Consider the following 15,562-nt stretch of genomic DNA (forward strand, 5'->3'; position numbering starts at 1 on the left):
TAAACCTATTACGCACTTCCGTTGGATGTCTGTGACGATCGAAACAATTGCCAGACCGTTTCGTTACGCCATTCCGTCTCCCGTCACAATTATCACGATTCGAGTAAGTACGCACTACTAGTACTAACTCATACACGTAGATCGTATAATAAGGTACACATGCCACTTCTCCGCGTCCAACGACCATTATTGATATTACGATTATCATTGTTGTCTTGTGCACTAGCTACTAAAAAGTAAAAACATTGTCAACGAATACCTTAAACATCGCCGTGTAAATAGAGTTAAATAGATTTTTAACAGACATCAGACAAATAACTTGTATGGTGTCACGTCTCGTTCTCATGAATTCCACGATGCGTACATAATATTATACATTACGGTGAAGGATCTATGAAAAAAAAAGTAATGGTATCAATGGTAGGTGCCTATAGGTATTAGGAACTGTATGCTGTAAAATCGATTGTTCTACTGCACGTTTTTAATTCTAGAATTGCGTAAAGTAAAAAGCGTCGATGATTGTATATTTTAGAAATTTTTCTGGTATGTTACAAAATGTTCTGTTGTATCATAACGAGTAAGTATGTATCCGTGTATTCGTCATGATACTCGTGTGTATAAGTATATTATTTATAATTACCCAAATAATGAGTATAATAATCATTGGTATATAGCGTACAGGTCGTCTGATATTTTCATAACAAGGACTTGCAGTGGATGCGTTTTATTTACACGCCCATCGTTTACAATTATAATTGAATAATTTTTGAAAATATTGGTATTTTCTGTTATTTTTGTTTAAACTAACGTGGAAATATCATGTTTTAACGTGCATTTTCAAACAGATTTTAAATCATTGTTATTATTTTTATACACCAAATTAAAATCGTTAAAAAAATATTGACCTATTTTCGGTTCGATCCATTAAAACACGTTATGAGTCGCCTATGATAAAATATACATTTATACGCACAGATTGATTGTTAGATAGGTAATTCAATCTGATAGCAATAAGTCATCCAGACAGTTATTTTATAGTTGCATTGCGATTGCCGCGGTCAGTGCTCTTTTTATAGTATAAACAAATGTATATTGTGATGAATACAATAGTTTTTTTCGTCATGTTTAATATAAATTTGATGTAACTAATAAAAATATTAGATACGCGAATGATAAAAGTTATATTTTTATAGTAAATGCTCATGTTTTTTTTATCTGACGATCGTTTTTACGAATAAAAATGTTGTTATATATTTTAAACGATATTGCGCCATTTTCAATGAATTATTTTCTAAATATAAATAAGTTAACATATTTTATATATACAACATGGTTAAACATAATGTTGTACATAAAGGTATGTATTTTTCTTAAAAAAGTAACAAAAAAATAATACTATTATTTTGTCAAATGTGCGATCACAAATAAGTATTTGTAAAAGATGTTTGAAGCATTGAATGTGCCTCTTGTCGATGTGTGAAGAGCTCTTGTTCAGCTTTACAATTTTCCTTCGCGTCTATAAGTACTCGTGAAGTGTGTAAATATTATATCGGCTATAGCCTAAAATCGGAATGATTTTCTGACACTATTGTTGAACAACTTCAAATATTTTATTATAAATGCTCAAAATTTTCGGTTATGGATGCTCATTGAACATATTTTAACACCAATCAATTTTTGCGTGAAATGCCGCGCAATAAATAACATAATGTTATTGAAGAATACTACCTTTTTTTTTTTTTATTTACTTTTAATATTTAAAACACATTTGGCATCTAAATTATATTAATGAATACCTATTATAACATTAATTGCAAATTATATTTAATGGTATTTGTGAATTGTAACTAATATTTTTATACTATACGCAATACTGTTATTAATTTAAAAATTAAAATTATGTAAATAAATTACTAAAATGAATTATTAGAATGTTTATTTAAAAAATTAATAGTTACAAATGTGATAAATATTAATTATTTTTGTAAAACAATTAGGCTTTTATATCTGTATGATGGTTTAATAGTGAAAATAATGAAATTTGTATTATATTATTAAACGAATATAAAATTATCAAATTTCTTAGTGTACAAATAAATATAAAAAAAAAATTGTTCCTTTGAATTATAAATGTATAAAACTATAATTGTATGTATATATTTAAACGTAACGAGTCGCATAAATAACATATAAATCAGCAAGTTAACTAATATAATACTTGTAGATAATTTTAAGATTTTGTAACAAATACCTTTTCCTATTTGGAAATGAATAGGATATTACAAATCACAATAGTTAGGACAACCAAAACGTACAACATTATTTACTACGTTTCTACTTAAATATCATTGCGATTTATGATTCACCTTTACATGTATGTAAGTTAAGTTTGTAAATCACAATCTTCTACGTTTAGATAATAAAATATGACGTGTATCACAATTTAGGTGAATAATAATAATTATAAAGTTTAAAATTTAAAATTTAAGTTTACGAGTCTATAATAATAGCTTTAAGTTTAAATTAATTAATATTAAATATAGAATCACTATAGTATTGTTTTTATCTATCTATACTCTATAGTGTTATTATTATTATAATTTTTTCTTTTTTTTTATGTCTCATTAAAAAAGCAATATCTACTTTAAATTTAATTTAAAATATTAATATAAATAATGTTTATTAAAAATACTGACGTTAGCAATAGGTATTTTATGTAAATAATATTTGAGACTGATAATAATAAATAATAGTTATTATGAGTTTTATGTTTGAAATTTTAATTTTAGGTTCTTAATTTTAGTAGAATTGGTTATATATTGTAATAAATGTGTACACAAATCGTGTTAGTAAAATTAAATTTTCAATATTTTTAGTTGGTTAAAAAAATCACAATGAATAACCAATGATATACAATTAAAATAAAAACGCTAAATTCTTAACGAAATTGTGAACATATTATGGTTCTATTAAGAGAACGCGCTATCCTGCATGTATTGTCTTTATCTTACAAACATACAAAACTGGAGTTTTCTTACGAATACATGAAGATATAATATAAAGGTGTACGTATTAATATAATGGTACTTATTTATATATATATATGTGTACATTTATACTAACTATTAAGAAAAAAAATATAAAAAGTCTATTAAGAGAATATGGTTCTTTATGGCAAGAATAATACATTTTAATAGATGTCTTAAGGTCTGAAATGTTAAATTAAAAAAAAAATAATAATAATATATTGTATAAGGTGAATAGCAATGAAACATGTAAGACATATTTTGAAAACTATTATTAACTTAATTTCAATTTTTTTGTATTATGGAATAATTTTGTTGGTTTATATATTTTTTACACAATTATTTTTGTATAAGTATAATGGTATTATCTTAAACTTTATTTTAATTATTGACGGGGCTGGCACAAAAAAATCTGAACAAATTGTTGTAGACTCTTTACTTATGTACCTATTTCATTAGTTTGTTTTAAAAAAATCCATTAATTTTATGTGTAATAATAATAACGTAATGGTATTATATTTATTGAGTACTTAGCGACACACTTGAAAAGTTCAGTAGGTTTGTTGATAGTAATGCATTATTTACATAAATATCATAAATTATGAAAGCCCAATGACACGTTTTGGTTTACAGGGGCACACATTGTTACAACCTTTTGTCCCAATAAAAATAATGTTATATTTTTGATCCCTTCTATTGTTTTGTTTTTAAATTTTACATAGAAAAAAAATCATGAAATATATAATATAAGTTAAAAAATAAACCATCGAAAAAAAGTATTATAAATATATTAAATACCTACCTTAATACCTTAAAATGCCCACAACAAATTATTGCTTTTAAAGTGAATTATCTTACTAGATATTTATTTGAATTATGATAAATAACAATAGCTAGCCATATATTATAGGAACTATAGATTTTATTTTTCAGATAACAATGGGATGTTCTGGACTACGATGATTTAAGTCGAATTTCTCATGTGGAACAGTAAAGTTATATTATTTACTAAATTTCATTAAAACTTATTGATTTTACATGCGATATAGAATAGGTATTATATATTATGGACTAGGGTCCATACGTCATTTGAATCTAACTTATATTTTATCTATTTATTTTCAATAGTTATTAGTTAATAATAATTTGTTACTATTTGTTGTCAGATATAATCTGTTTTAACGTTTCGAGTTGAACTATAAAAATATATTCATATCAATCTAAATGAAAACGTTTATACGAAGATTAAAACACAAATACTTAAGTATTAATTATAGTCCCTACAATGATAACATTGATAACTTTTTTTTTTAAATGTTGTCAAATTTAGCAGTAAAGAATAGTAAAGAAAGCATTTCTGTTGAATGTATACTACCTAACTGACTATGTTCTGTATGTCATGTTTATTATGTACCAATATTTTAAACATACGTTTCAGTATAATATGATCGTGTTGTGAGTAGGCAGTACGATATATTTTATAACGTAAGCTGCAGCTTTCTGTAACAACGCCTATGGTATAAATGAACAAAATTAAAAGCGTATTAGATCGGTTGGTAATTAATTTTGTTTTTTGACATATTACACTTATATATATATATATATACTCACGCATATACATAAACATATAATACATTAATACACATTACATAAACGACCGAACGTAAACGTGACAAATCTTCAGTCGTAGAATCGTCGAATCGCAAGCGGCGATCGTTCGTTTTTAATCAATTAAATAAACTGCGTGTTGCAGCGTGTATATTGTTTGCCGGTACTTAGCGGTATTAAGCCGCCGCCACCGACGTTAACAGATTCCATTTCGACGGTTATCCGTGCCCATAAGTCATAGTCTACACTCGTATAATATATAAAACACAATACCAAAGTGTCAAAACGTTGTCGCCGGACCGTAATAATACGCGCGTGCCGCAGCGGGTACAACGGTGTAACCTACCACGATACAGATCGATACCTGCTCGTACACTGTTCCAACGTCCTCGGTTGTCCTCGTGCACAGTTTTCTTGTTATTCATCAAATAAAATAATACTGTTTAGGTGTAAAACGATTTCACCAGTCGTTAATAACACCACCCGGCACCTGACCACACAACGAAGTTGTTGAATATTTTAAACTGTTTGACATATTATGGTACACCTTAACCACACGTTCCCGCGGAAAACGGCGAAAGTGTAATTTAAGTACCTTTTCTGTAAACTATGGCGTACATAATATGTGTGCATATGCACACACCGTTGCTACTAAAACTACATAATATTATACAATAATTGGTTTTACGAAATTCGAACTATTTATTATTATATATTATAACAGTAGACACACACTAGGACGTATTTTATATTAATAATTTAATCTTCTCGAGTAGGTAGTGTTCCAATAACAGTTGTGTGTATGGTTTAAATGTAATTGCCTTCATTGCGTAGGCACACGGACGTGTCAAAATTAATTTGTATCATCTATAGGTATACATTATTATTGCGATTCCATCGTTTTCGTATGGACGCAATGCAAATATGACTTATTATTATTATTATTATTACGTTCAGCCTATAGGCTACAACGCAAGACTTGCCGCAGTACAATATATGATATACGACTGGTGTGCAACAAATTTGATCATATTATATTATTATCATGAACTCAACTATAATCGTATAACAAAAAAACTCAGTATTTTATAAGTATCTATTCGACGTACTTCTATACTTTGAACAAAATTCAAAAGTATACATAATATGTGAAACATTAACGATAACACGACCTCGTTTTATTCTTTAATAACACTTGCGCGTAATCGAGTATAGGTCATCATACATTATGGATGTATGAACATTTTGACCGTATTTCAGTATAATAACTAGTAAGTATGTAATATTATGAAACCGTGATAGTCGACTATTACTGTAGCTGTAAATTTGAACATACTTCAAAAACAATTATTTCAATGTAAATAAATTCTGTATTTAAATCCCGTAAAGGGGTTTTTTATGAATATTAAAATTCATTAAAGAACAATTAAAACACATTCGGATTTAATATGTTTTTTTTTCTTATACATTATTCATATTCATCAATGGAATGATGTTTTTTTTTTGTGTGCTATCGAGGGAATTTGCATACGTAGGTAATCCATATTTTCACGCAAGTGAATTAGATATTTTTATTGGTAAATTCTGAAAAACTGTTTTATAGTGACTGTATATAAAAAAATATTTATTTATTAAAAAAAGAAAAGGATATTATTTTCAAAGGTATTTTATTAAAAATATTTTTACAGATGCTGCCATAATTATAATATTATGAGAAAACAAAACCAGTTTTTAAAATTTAAAAATACTAAAGGTTAGTTAAGCGCTTGTATTCTTATAGAATATTATGTTAACGTAGTTCTTGCTGATATTCGATTAATAAGTCAAAATTTTTTTATTTTAAGATATTATTCGATTTTGATAATTATTTCAATAAAAATATATGTGGATTACATTGTGACATAAGGCTTTGGTTTCGCCTATGATGATAAAGATATTGCATTATTGATATCGTTTTCGTCACAGCAGGTAGTGTGATTATCCGATTGTTATTAGTTTTTCTTTGTGGCGAATGTTGTATTCGTAACATAAATTATATAAGCAAATCAATTTAAAGGGTTTTCTTAATGTAATAACGAATAACATTCTTAAAAAAAAACTTGTTATGTCTAATAAAAATTTGTATTATAGACTATAGTCTGTATAGATTGAAAAATATTACATTTGATTATTATTTGGCTCTTAAATAATATGCTGATTACATGGGTTGATACTGTTATTATTACTTATACAAATACAAAAATTCATTTTGTAAACTATATCTCGTAGGTATATTTTAATATTTGTTTGGATATTTCCTAACATAATATCATTATATAATAATAAATAAAAGGAATTGTATATGTTTTTGATAAAAACAGCCTTTCTTAATAATATATTCTTATTGATTTTACTATAATAAATTGTCTTGTAAATTATAGTCAACGATGAATTTTTAAATATAGCATGGATTGTACTACATTTTTGCAACCTGTGTAAAATATGTTATTAAAATTGAATTCTAATCTAGTAAATATTAATATTTATACTATAAAATTGTATTTAATTGATTAACTATGTTGTTTGGTTTAAATTAAATATTGGTCAATGGAAATTTATTTTAATAAAAAAAAAAATGTTCAAAGTTTACTTTGGATTTAATAAATTGTATTATTTTCTCGAAAATAAAATGTTAATTAAATGTAAAGTGATATTTATTGTACTTACTTAATTCTGATAATTTATTGATTATCAATATAAAAATTAAAAAGTAGGAAGATTAATAGCATATACTTATTGTAGATACAGAAAACTTTATATTTGTTGTACATTATTACATTCGAATGCGATCACTTTGTACAAGGGGAAAAAACGATCAAATTAGAAACGAAATTGGATTTTAGAAAACGTGCCAATAACTTTTCACGGTACAATTCAAAAGTCGTTTTTAATTTTAAAAAATCTTGTCTTTGAACATGACAATGTAACTTATTTTTTTAGTTTAACATATATTTTAATCAATTAAATACAGTTTTATTTAAACTTAATTAAATAAATTGTATTATAAAAACAAAACAGTGTGAACGTTAATCATATATTTTAAAACAACTTGCCGTGGTATTAATACAAATGAGATATTATAATGAATTTATATCATTATAATAATTGTAGTATCTCATTGATTTATTTATACACATAAAAAGGTATTTTTCACATGGTTTTTTTAGCGTGTATGTACCTTTAACATACAGAAATGAATTTATTGCATTATAAAAAGCTTTTCAAAGCTTAAGGTGTCATACTTGACTTACCATAAGGTAAATCGTACGTTTTTTAAATTTTTAAATGATCTGAAATTAATGTAATGCTCAATTGTATATTAGTTGAATTTGTAAAACTCTTTATTATGGTCAATTTATTAATTTTATTTTATATTACAACATATTAATATAATAAAATTATAATAGTTTTACTTTCTCACGTTAGTTTTTAACTAGATACCTATAAATTATTTTTGAACTAAAAAAACACATGTTGAAATACATTTGGATAGAAGAAAATCATACATAGTTTATAGCCGATTACAAGAAGTTTAACAAATGTATACAGATGTTTTATAATATATTATTTTTAATTTTCTAACGTAGTATACCATTATAATAATATTATGTATTTATGTTCAAATTTAATTTTTGGTTTTGGTATTGCTAAATTATGAATATTTAGCAAAATAATTGTAAAATATTGAGATTTTATTCACATTTTATTACTCTAATAAGAAATAATATTTTATTCTACGTATTATATTCTGTATAAATTATACTGAATAAATAAGTATGCTATTAATTGCAAGCGTTGTACAAGGAATTTTAACTGTTAGGAGGAGGAGAGTAGATGTTTGGAATTTATATACATTATTAGGCGGAACAAAATACATTTTACCTTACTGGCCATAAGTGACTGGGTTTTTTAAATTTTAAATAAGTGTTGAGTACTAAAAATTAAAACCAAATTAATATCACGATTTTGTTTTTTTTTTTTTTTTTATTATTAATTGTAGAATTAAATAAACTATTTCTGAATATTGTATTAAATTAATATACAATATAAAGTCATTTAACTATAATATAAAAACTTTAAAATGAAAAAGCTATACTTTTTTGTCTATATAAATATGTTTATTATTATTTATTTGTTTATTTATTCGTTAAGCAGTATTTGAAAAATTATATTCAACTATGTAAGTACTAAACTTAAAATTAATTGTACATTTTTTTTTTTTTTAATTTTGGGATTTGGTAAATTACAATTATTACGATGAAATTATTTTTTTTTGCTCGATTGTACTACAATGTTTAACTGCTGCAGTATAACGAGACTACAATTGTTGTTTCAGAATCGTCGTGATTAAAATTATTACTGAAAGTCATTGGAGAAGAACAAATCTGGAAAACTTTGAAACTAGCCGCGGTGAAAGGGTGCGTGTTGACGCGTTCTGGATTCGTGCCATTACACACAAACGCTTCGGCCTTAATGGCGTTTTAACGAATTAACACGAATCATTTAAAAGACGGTCTTTCGATACATGATTTTTATCCTATTGAACAGATCTATAAAACTTTTGTGTGTGTATTCGTTTACGAGCAAATAGTAGTGTATATTATGTTTATAATATTATATTGTCAATTCAGAAGTACATATTAACTTATCTACACGTATCGCGTTGATATATGCGATGAAGCTATTGAGATATAATAATACGACGTATACGGATACAATATCAGCTATATGTGCGGTAAACTCGCTCAGAAATGTTAACATCTGATACTACCGCCGAGTCGATTTTATTTTTAAAAAACGGCTGTTGGCTGTACGTAAAGATGAGAGAAACTTTGGCTTTTTAACAATTTAAATTTAAATAATATAATAATGGTACTCGAATTACCTGATTTATGAGAAGCGAATATAATATTATTATGTTGATTGAAATCACATTATATTTTACCTGCAAACAAAAAATAAAATACAAATAATTATAAAATTAGTAAATCTAGGGGTTACTAAAACGTATATAGTAATTATTTTCCGTTTTAATTCTAGTTTTAAACATATTTTATTCGATTGGGGTTTTAATAATTTTGTAATACGTCTCTAGAACATATTAAGCCGATGAAAACGTGTCCAAAAGAAAATTAATTATAAGCGTGTAATTTTTTACCGTTTTATTTTACAATTATAGAAATATTTAATATATATAGTCCAGAAAAAAAGAGGCTATATACATTTTATTATTTGACTGCCCTTAACGCCGTTTAAGAAAGTCTGTTCTCCTTCTCTTGCAGTTATTTCCCGCATTAATATACAGCTGTCGATCGGTCGTTTCCCCTCCAGCGCGAGTTTTCCACTGAATGGGAAACCCGACCGCGTCCACAGTCATACATTTTCACGTTTAGTTTGATCACGTTAACTGCGGTCACAAGTTCGGACATGTTTCAAACGGTGGAAGACGCCAACCATAATATCTACTGTTTGTCGTGAAACCCGACACAAATGGGCGTCAAGTATTTTTACTCGGTAAGAATGTATTTTTCTTTACCTTTTCATTTATTTTTTATCATTTACGTGTGTGTTTTGAAAGCTGAAATCGTTCGGAAGGACGAACCCGAAGTTATATCCGAAAAATCACGCGTTTTACTTTTTAGCGCTCTCGTAAAATGTCGTCAAAATACATTTTTGCGCATACGACTGGTTTTTTCTGCTGGTTATTTATTTATTTTATTATATATATATATAGGTATATAAAATTCCTAGTACAAAGCGTCAACCGACCAGAATGAAAATAGAAAAATACTCTCGTTTTTTTCGATTGGAAAAAAGAAAAAAATCCCGTGCTATAGAAACTATCCCAACGTTTTTAACAATAGGGATGTTGTCTAACTGTAACTCGTTTGTGTTTTGTTTTTACGTCCCGTCCGGACTATGTGCACAGACATTTGTCGCATTCGTCGCATTCTTTGCTATTCGTGGATAACTATACATTTTGACGTTATATTGTTTGAAATATTTTTGAAAATAGCCTCGAAATAAATTATTTGGAATAATTTACATACATGCCATTTCTTCTTCAGCGTGAGTTATATTAATATATTATTGTTATTATTGCGTATTCGTATTTTCAACGATTTGTTTCAACTTATAATCTCCTTGGCGCGGTAAAATAAAATAATAAAATAAATAAAATCACTAAAATACATATTTTCATTTTTTTCTTTTTGTTAATCTAATCTGGCAGACGTTTTGTTAAATCTCCAAGACGAGACGAACTTAAACGGATATAAGCTATAGCACCACTGGGAATTAAGCTTAAAAAAAAAAAAAAACTGCTGGTGAATTTTGCCATGTCGGATTTTGTTTTTGAAGTAATTAAATATTAAAAAAAAAAAAAATATTATATTGCAGTCTCCTCGGCATATTTTTCGTAATCCACTACAATAATGTTCAGTCATAAACGAAAACTACTGTAATTCCAATTGAAACCGTTTCATAATATATCATAATTTTTAATTTATCATTTTGTAGATAAAAAGTCGTGTACTATACGTATTTGAAAATTTTTGTACAACGAGATGAAGAATATTTGACCGAAATAACTCGAATAAACGCAATGCTCGAAAACAATCGCATAAAACAATTTATTATTAAGCTTTAATTGATGATAATCATATACGTTACAAATTATTTTTTTCGGCGCGCTATAGTTTTAAATGTAATATAAATACGTGTAGATAAATCGTATTGCCGGCGACCTATTAGCATTGTCGTTGAACAATTATTTTTCGAATCAATTATCGGACGTTAAAACGTTCGTAATTTATTAAATTAAACAGTGTAGATGTCATGATCGCTGTGATATTTTAAAACATATATACGTTTTAACTATTTTAAGGACACGGAGGTGAGTTACCAGTTACATATGACTTGTAGTGTTGGTGCAAACTACATATATTGTAAATATTAATGTTACATTTTAGACGACATCGACGGCGTATGATTTTTCAGTATACGCGTGACGTATAGAACAATGTACTATTTTAATGACATATCGCCGTAATATCATATGTTTTTGACAGCTGTCCGCGGTCGCTTGTTTCACGGTGGTATGCGTCAGTTGCGATTTGTCGTCGTCGGTCGAAGAGGAAACGGCGGCCGCGTCTTATGAGGACACGAAAAGGTCGCTGTTCGGCGATGATAGCGCACTGGAGGCGACGCATGTGGGCAGCAGATCTAACCAGCCACTGAAGCGGTTCATTGTGCCGATCAGTACTTCGGACCTGGGCCTCGAGACTTCCAGCTCAAGACCATACTTCATGCACCAACACGTGCAGCACCACAAACACCCTCGAAACCAACAGCAACAGCAACACCATCACCACTATAACCAACACCCACAGCACCAACAGTCGCCGCAGTATCATCAGCAACACCAACAGCCGCAACAGCAACAGCAAATGCCGCAGTCACAGCAACAGCATCATTCACATCAGTACCATCACCAAGGCCGGGGACAGGCGGCTGTCGATCACTTCGGATTCGGGCCTTCGTCTACGGGCAGCACTGGCGGTGGCGGTGGTGGTTATAACACAGATCAGTCAGACGGCTTTTACCAGTCGTTGAGCGGTGGAGGTGGTGGTGGAGGCGGTGGTGGAGGTGGTGGTGGTGAGAACATAAACTTCGATACGACTGGTTTCACAGACTTTGTGCCTTCCTCCGAGTTCCGGTCCACCAGTTCGCCGGCCATACAGTCTTCTTCGTCGCCGTTCTCGTCTTCGCCGCCACACCAGCAATCGTCGTCACCTTTTACCGAGTCGGCGGCGCCATTCCATCACTCGTCGACATTTGACGGCGGTTCGAGTGGCGGTCAGTTGCAACACATGACGCCGTCGTTTGATCCTACAGGTTTCGGTCACGAAGCCTCTCTGGCTGGTTATGGAGGCAGTGGTGGCGGCGGTGGTGGCGGTGGTGGCGGCGGTGGCGGATCTTCGGCTTATGGTTCGGGTGGTTACGATTATGCACCGCACCACCAGGCGCCCGTCATACACAAGTCAATATACGTGCACGTTGCACCACCCGACGACGAACCGCCACGTAAGCAGCGCGTCATCCTGCCTAACGTGCCACCCAAGAAGAACTATCAGATCGTGTTCATCAAGTCACCCACTCCGCCGTCAATCACCGCACCAATTATACCACCGCCGCCGCCCCAGCCGGCCGACAAGACGCTCATCTACGTGCTGCATCCCAAGCAGGAAGAGGCGCCGCCCATACATATACCGCCACCGCCAGTCACGCAGCCGCTTAAGCCCGAAGTATACTTCATCAAGTACAAGAACCGCGAAGAGTCACACGGCGGTGGAGGTGGTGATTACGGGGCCGAACATGGGGGTGGTGGTGTGGGTGGCATTCTGCCGTCGCCGGGCGAAGAATTTGGTGGCGGTGGTGGCGGAGGTGACTCTTCCGGTTACGTGCACCGGAGGTATGGACGGGGAGACCTCCAAACGTCTACGCCGCCATCGGCCGCCACGGCCTCCAACGTCCACACAGACGGCACCACTACCGCTGATGTAACCTCCACCGAACACTACGAAGACGGTGACGGTATGACACCGGAACAACGGGAAATGATCGAGGCCGAGACGACTTCCGCGGCCGCCACCGCCGGGTCGTTCACTTCCACGGCGGCAGACTTGGACCCCGAGACGTCCGACGAAAACGTCGACGAACTGATGCTCCGGGGCGGCTATAGTACAGAGTACAACGACGCGTCTGTTGACAGTACGAATCTAAGCGAGACCCACGTCCAGTTGTCTACCACCGCACCCAAAGGCAAAAACGGCCATTGATGTATACTTTATTATATTATTTTAGTTTATTCGCGTAACTGCGTATACCGTAGATTAGGCTATAATGATTAAATAATAAAAATAATATGTCATGTATAAAATATACATAAAAAAAGATATATAATATGCGTTATTATAATCGTTAAGTCCAGAAAGCAGGTATTTTATATATAGGTAGTATAAGTTTTCTGTATCCAACTTTATGTGTAAAAAATATATTTTGAAACAATTATTTATTTTTACTTATTTTTATGGTTTCAATCCGTGTAGTAACAATAATTAATATAACAGATATATTAACATTTTATGTGAAGTTTTAAAGACAATATCAATAAAATATAAAATAACTAAATTTTATGTAAATATAAATAAGAATCCCTTTTTCTTTTTTTTTTAATTCAGACAGCTACCGGACAGCGTATTCTTTAGTAAGTATAGATTTTTCATACCTCATAGGAAACAGTATACCATGCGTTCTTTGACATAGTGTTCTATTGTTTGATTTTTTAATTAATCTCACAAAGTTCCTGCTAAGTTCTATTTAGTAATTTGAACTTTTTTTGTGCGCAACGAAAGCGATTAAGCCTTTACCATCCTCTTTAAGGACGGTGAGATCCTGGAAGCATAATATCTGTTTCCTCGACTAGCTTGTATCTATATGACATTTTTTTTTTTATTCTATTATTCTTTATAGCGTTTCCTAATGGTATAAAAAGTGTTAATATTATCCGGCTAGTGAGGTTTCTGTGATTTCAGTCTCTAGAGGTAAATTTTGGAATTATCGTTAATCGGTATATAATTAGGCTTTTAAGGTATTTCCCACTCTCTATTAAAGATATCTCCTCATTTAATATGCGGAGAAAGAATATTTGAAAAAACTGGTAACCAAGATAGAGGAGTTGACTTAAGTATTCTAGAAATAATTTCCATTGCCCGATTGAGCCGAACATCTATTTTTGTTACATGATAACTGCTTAGCCATACAAAAGTTCTGAATTCTCAGCAGTGGAATACACTTATGTGAGAGTTGCTGTTCTCGAAATATTAGCCTTTACCTCCAAACCAGTACCAGCTAGTTTAGCAATGATATTGTTATTGTGAGTGCGTAGTTTTAAAGTTATTTTCTTTAGATAAACTTTATAGGTTAATCTTTCGACTGGCGCGCTATAGTGTATTACACGAGCAGACGCGTGTCGTACTTTATAAAGGTATTAATATATTGTTATACATAATTTTTTTATGATTTTTATAATAATTTAAAATATAATTATTAATAAAACATAATGTTTTTTTTATTAAGTATTGGTAACATAAATGTTATTGTGGAATAGAAGAAAACCCAGTATTAATCGGGATACGTAGATAAAAGTTATGTCAATAAATCTATAACTGTCGTATAAAATGCGCATACGGGCTTGATGAAAGGTTAAGGAATGATCCAGATTCGCATCTAGGTATTTTGATGAAATGTCATGTTGGGATGCGGATGATGACAACTTACACGTAGCCTACCCCGCATACGGCGTAATTTTTTTCTCTACGTCTTATCAGTGTTATCGATCCGGTGCTGCACTGATCTTAGACCATCGCAGTCTCTCCAAGGAAGTAGATTATAAATAAATCAGTAACAACTATAAATAATTGTAGCATTGTACCCTACTACCTATATATTATTCTTATAAATATATATAGTTCTAAGTTATGTCTTAAGTCATTTTTTCTGATTCCACATTACTTTTACGAACATTTTACGATATAAGTGTAGCTAGGTAAATAATAAAACTATCGAGATCTTACGTTTATCAAATTGAAAATAAAAATGAACAATCAACGCTCTCGTGTAATATAAAGGATTTATTTTAGTTTATTATTACGACACAATGTTATGAACAGATTAAGAAATAATAGCTTTTTACTAACTGTGAAGTATGTATTATTCACATGAATACAATATTATGTGACTTACAAGTAAGTTTTGAACGATTTTCGTGTTATGTAATATTAATTACATAATATATTTATATTATACATTCATAGGTATACTATTTT

At 30.4% G+C, this 15,562-nt stretch overlaps 2 protein-coding genes across 2 annotated transcripts in view; one reads left to right on the plus strand and one right to left on the minus strand.

Moving 5' to 3' along the window:
• The window catches only part of LOC113551885 (somatostatin receptor type 5-like), a 190,578-nt gene that overhangs the window by 50,229 nt on the left and 124,787 nt on the right, over window positions 1-15,562 (minus strand). The gene's annotated exons all lie outside the window — the stretch shown is intronic.
• LOC113551875 (DNA N6-methyl adenine demethylase-like) lies at window positions 10,055-13,706 on the plus strand. Its single transcript, XM_026954429.1, has 2 exons — window positions 10,055-10,187; window positions 11,744-13,706. The coding sequence occupies exons 1-2, from the start codon at window positions 10,164-10,166 to the stop codon at window positions 13,511-13,513; spliced, it is 1,794 nt and encodes a 597-aa protein (XP_026810230.1). The 5' UTR covers window positions 10,055-10,163; the 3' UTR covers window positions 13,514-13,706.

This window comes from Rhopalosiphum maidis, chromosome 1, assembly GCF_003676215.2.
Source record: "Rhopalosiphum maidis isolate BTI-1 chromosome 1, ASM367621v3, whole genome shotgun sequence".
NCBI lineage: Eukaryota > Metazoa > Arthropoda > Insecta > Hemiptera > Aphididae > Rhopalosiphum > Rhopalosiphum maidis.